At 35.6% G+C, this 4,277-nt stretch overlaps 1 protein-coding gene across 1 annotated transcript; it reads right to left on the bottom strand.

Annotated features, from left to right (window-relative positions):
- Positions 1-1,214: 1,214 nt before the first annotated feature.
- On the bottom strand, positions 1,215-2,908 carry LOC109006592 (myb-related protein 308-like). Its single transcript, XM_018985922.2, has 2 exons — positions 2,049-2,908; positions 1,215-1,917 (listed from the first exon to the last, which is right to left on the bottom strand). Exons 1-2 carry the CDS (start codon positions 2,309-2,311, stop codon positions 1,437-1,439), a joined length of 744 nt encoding a protein of 247 aa, XP_018841467.1. The 5' UTR covers positions 2,312-2,908; the 3' UTR covers positions 1,215-1,436.
- Positions 2,909-4,277: the final 1,369 nt, after the last annotated feature.

The raw sequence follows: 4,277 nt of genomic DNA, 5'->3' as shown, positions 1-4,277 counted from the left end.
TTTGTTATCTCTTGGCCTGCAATCCTCAATTCTTCTGGGCTAGCTGTTTGTAACCTCTTGTGAAAGGAATACCGAATAATGGACTGAATTATTTAATATATCTGTCCATTTATTGTATAAAAAAAATTAATATACACGCTTATTTGCTGTCAGTTATTTTTACTATAAAATAAATCAATTCTCGTCACAAATAATCATTATTATCTCAAATAACTACGTTAAATAAACTATACTAGGATCAAAATAAAGTTTATCAAATCAATAAAACTAATTAAGCTAGCTAGCTAGTCATCATGTTGTTGATCAGCATGATCATATATATTCTCAAGAATATATATATATAGGGTTACATGTATGTATATATATATATATAAGCAAGTACAAGGTTAATTTGTTGGCTCATGGCCGCTTTGATAATTAATGTTAAGGACTTGGAAGGTTGGTAGAGGGGATGGTACCATGCACGGAGATTAGTTGCCAGTTTCTTCACACTTTTCATATAAATATATATATATATATATATATATATATATATTTATATATATGTGCCGTATATTCTTAGATCTGCTTTTATTATAATTTGGAAAAGATTGGTTACCCACCACTCCATCTTCCCCTTATTTCTCCTCCTCTCACTGCTTATCCACATTATGCCATTACCTTCAAATTTATAAAATCCAACCGTCTTTCCAAAAAGATAAACCCTAAAGAATCTGATCAAATGTTCTTTTTTGTTTTTGTTTTCTTTCGACAGATCAGATAAAAAAAAAGCTAGGAAAGAAGCCGTGGAATCCCATGTATCACATGAATAAAACCATGCATATATGATAATTTATTATCATCAAAAATAAAATCTGATCAAAAGATTGATCATACTATATATCAAAGAGAAACATATATGTTTTTCATGTAAATTTGGACGTACCATATTAATCTTTCTAAAAGGGGATAAGATCGAACGTCTTGTATTTCAAAAAATATATATAAAATAAATAAAATCCATCCCTCTCTCCCACTGAAGAGCCCGTTCTTAGATTGTTAAAAACTCTTCATCTCTACCTGCTCGATCGTAGACTAGTAGTAAGTAGCAACAAACAATTACATCACCCTTTTGAAGCTGCATGGTCTGGAAGGGGCCTGAAAAACTCCAACTTTTGACTGGAAAAATAAAAGGGAAAAGGGAAAAATATTAAACCTACAGATGGAAACAAAGCCTTTCGAAATTTTTTTTTTTTAAAAAAAAAAAAAATCAACGAACGTACATGATGATTCCAATAAGTGGAAAACATTCACCAATAATGTTCAACTCATGTAATATATAATGGTACTGTATGATCACTATTCATTACTAATTATACAAATTAGAGAAGAGAGAAAGCTAGACATGTAGTTTCACTCCAATCTGTTGAGTTAAATAATTCAAACCAAGTTCCATCTCATTTCGTTTCCAAGCTTCTGTAGTCCAACACTGCGCTTTTCATCCCCAAGAAATCATAACCAGGAGCAGTACTGCTACCACTGGTACTGCTACCAATACTAGAAATCCTGCAACTGCAATCCTTACCATTCTGCAATCCCGAGCTGCAAGCAAAACATAGACTACCAGTCTTCTTCAATGGTTCATTCTGGTTTTGGTAAGGAGGGCTAATCGTAAGCTCAAGGTTCAAGTCCGGACACCGTTCTTGAAGTACTACTGATCTTTTTGTGTCTTTCTCCCCAACCCCACTTTTTTCTTCTTCTTTGACTGCAGAGGCAGCAAAAGATATGGTGGTTTCATCCTGAGCAGCCTCGTTGATTGGCCTGTGAGTTGCAGGGTCAATTCCTCTGTTCAGAAGTTTTCTTCTTATATGGGTGTTCCAGTAGTTCTTTATCTCATTATCTGTTCTCCCTGGTAATCTCCCTGCTATCAGGGACCACCTACAGCAAAATTCAAGAAACCTCATTGATGCTAATAATTAACATTTTATAAAGAAAAAAAAAATCTAAATTTTTTTCCTATGATATTAGACACATGCATGTGTAAGCTGATTGAATATGTTAAGACTCACTTGTTGCCAAGAAGGTTATGGAGTTTGATGATGAGCTCGTCTTCTTCTTCAGTGAAGTTGCCACGTTTGAGGTCGGGACGGAGATAGTTAATCCAGCGGAGCCGGCAACTTTTGCCACATCGGAGAAGGCCAGCGGCTTTAGGGAGTGAGCGCCAGCACCCCTCGCCGTGAGCTCGGATATATGCGATAAGACGATCATCTTCTTCTTTGGTCCATGCTCCTTTATTTGTGTGAGCTTTCTCACAGCAAGGAGACCTTCCCATTTGAGTGGATCAATTACCGATCGAGTAGAAGTAGTACTAGTGCTGCTTGGATTTACAAAAATGGAGTTATATTTTTCCTGCTTCTCTAGGCACGCGCTTTATGCAGGGAGCTCAGCATGGCTTTATTATATGTGAGCTATTTTATTCACAGAGAGAGAGAGAGAGAGTGAGAGTGAGAGAAGTGACCCTAATTGCTTCTAGATCATGTGAGTTGGTGAGACAGGTTAGAGGGAGTGGCTGGTGGCCCTCTCTCTTGATAATATACATTAGCATCATCATATATATAATAAGTTAAAGGAAAATTAATATAGGTTACCTTCGGGTAGGTGTAAAGTAAGGTATATTAAAGTATGGGCAAGACAAGGTGTGTGATATCAGCTGGCCGGCCTTTTCCTTTTTCTGTCTCTGGACAGCTTCAGAAAAATTATGCTAGTTTTATCTCATGAGCTTCTCTAACTCAGTACTGGACATGAACATGTACCATAATATATGTACAACTTATATTTTATCATGTTGTTGGAACTAGCACCCATATTTAGGGTTTTTAAAGTAAAGGTGTACCCTACTTTTTCTTTTCTTGGCCAATTAACCCTTGTTCCTTACAGCTAAATATGAAGATTTCACTTCACTCCTTTGTTTTTAGATATTTATGGTTTGTAGATTATCTGCCATCACTCAGATAGCACACCTTAAAAAAATTCAGGAGACGAATCTAATGAGTTGGATTCATGTTATGGTACCAAGGAAATATCTAATCTTGTCAGTTTTGGTTGGTTAGTTGCAGTGGACATGATATAAGGAAAGGATTGTCCCAATGCATGGTTTATATATCTATACCTGTGCTTTAGTATAGGGATGGTAGTTGTGGATCTTTATTCTATTGGTAGACTATCATGTATGAGAGAGAGAGAGAGAGAGGCTGGGGGGGGGGGGGGGACGGGGTGTTTCTAGAAGAGTTGGAGGTTGGGGTAAGGGAGCTGGATGATGAAAGAAAAGGGGAGATCTAGGGAAAAGATAGATCGATAGTGAGTGTGGTTGTTGTTGTTGTATGTGGGCTTTGGTTCACCTTCCTCTTTTCTTTTCTTTCTTTTCTGCCAACCTTGTGGTGTAAGTTTCAGCCGCAATAGTAGGGTTAGGGATGGAGAGGTTGATTCATCTTTTTGTTGTTATCTCTCTCCAATGTGTGGTGCTATTTGTTACCCACCACCACCACCACAATATGGATTCTCCCCCCCCCTCTCTCTCTCTCTCATCATGAAGATCAAGTGGATGTAAGAGCTTTGGATCACGGGCATAAGTTTTCAAAGAGGGAGACGCATGGCCACTTGTAAAATTTAATTGAGTGATCATGTATTATATATAACAAGCCTAGTTTGTTTTTCACAATTCCTTTCAACACATCTCATTTAGTCATTATAATTTTTTCAAATTCTCGCACAAAATATAATAAACAATTCTACTTTTTTAAATTTTAAAATAAAAATAATATTAAAAAATATATTTTAATAATATTTTATTCAACTTTTAACTTTAATCTCAACTCATTTCACCTCATTTGCAAAAACAAACGAGGCAAGTTAATTATTCTATCCTAATTCGAATGTTAAACTGTGTTTTTAATGCCATTACCCCCATCAAGTACTATGTATTCGGTCAATTCTCATTTTCTAAACAATAGATAATACCACACCAACATAGTGAATTGGAGTAATTAGAAAGAGTGTAATATATAATACATATTCCATTATTTAACCCTTTCCTTACCATCCTTGCATCTAAGGACGTGCACGTTGCACGCTTACTTTGCTTTCAAAACATCAATAAATAAACAACACTTGTCATCAAAGTTAGGAAAAAGTAATGTGTTTGATGTTGAAATTTATATATAATAAAAACTACTTGGGGAAACAATGGACAAGAAAGATCATATGAATAGGAATATTAATTAATCGTACGTGCCTCTACT

This window comes from Juglans regia, chromosome 16 (assembly GCF_001411555.2).
Source record: "Juglans regia cultivar Chandler chromosome 16, Walnut 2.0, whole genome shotgun sequence".
NCBI classification, from domain to species: Eukaryota; Viridiplantae; Streptophyta; class Magnoliopsida; order Fagales; family Juglandaceae; genus Juglans; species Juglans regia.
Note: the sequence above shows the minus strand (reverse complement) of the source record. Positions and strands in the feature narration are given on the sequence as shown.

Excerpts from the sequence above, each read along its gene's own strand:
- LOC109006592 (XM_018985922.2), bottom strand. The coding sequence starts at position 2,311 with ATGGGAAGGTCTCCTTGCTGTGAGAAAGCTCACACAAATAAAGGAGCA. Across the intron at positions 1,918-2,048 it reads CATAACCTTCTTGGCAACAA|GTGGTCCCTGATAGCAGGGA; the intron begins GTGAGTCTTAAC and ends ATTTTGCTGTAG.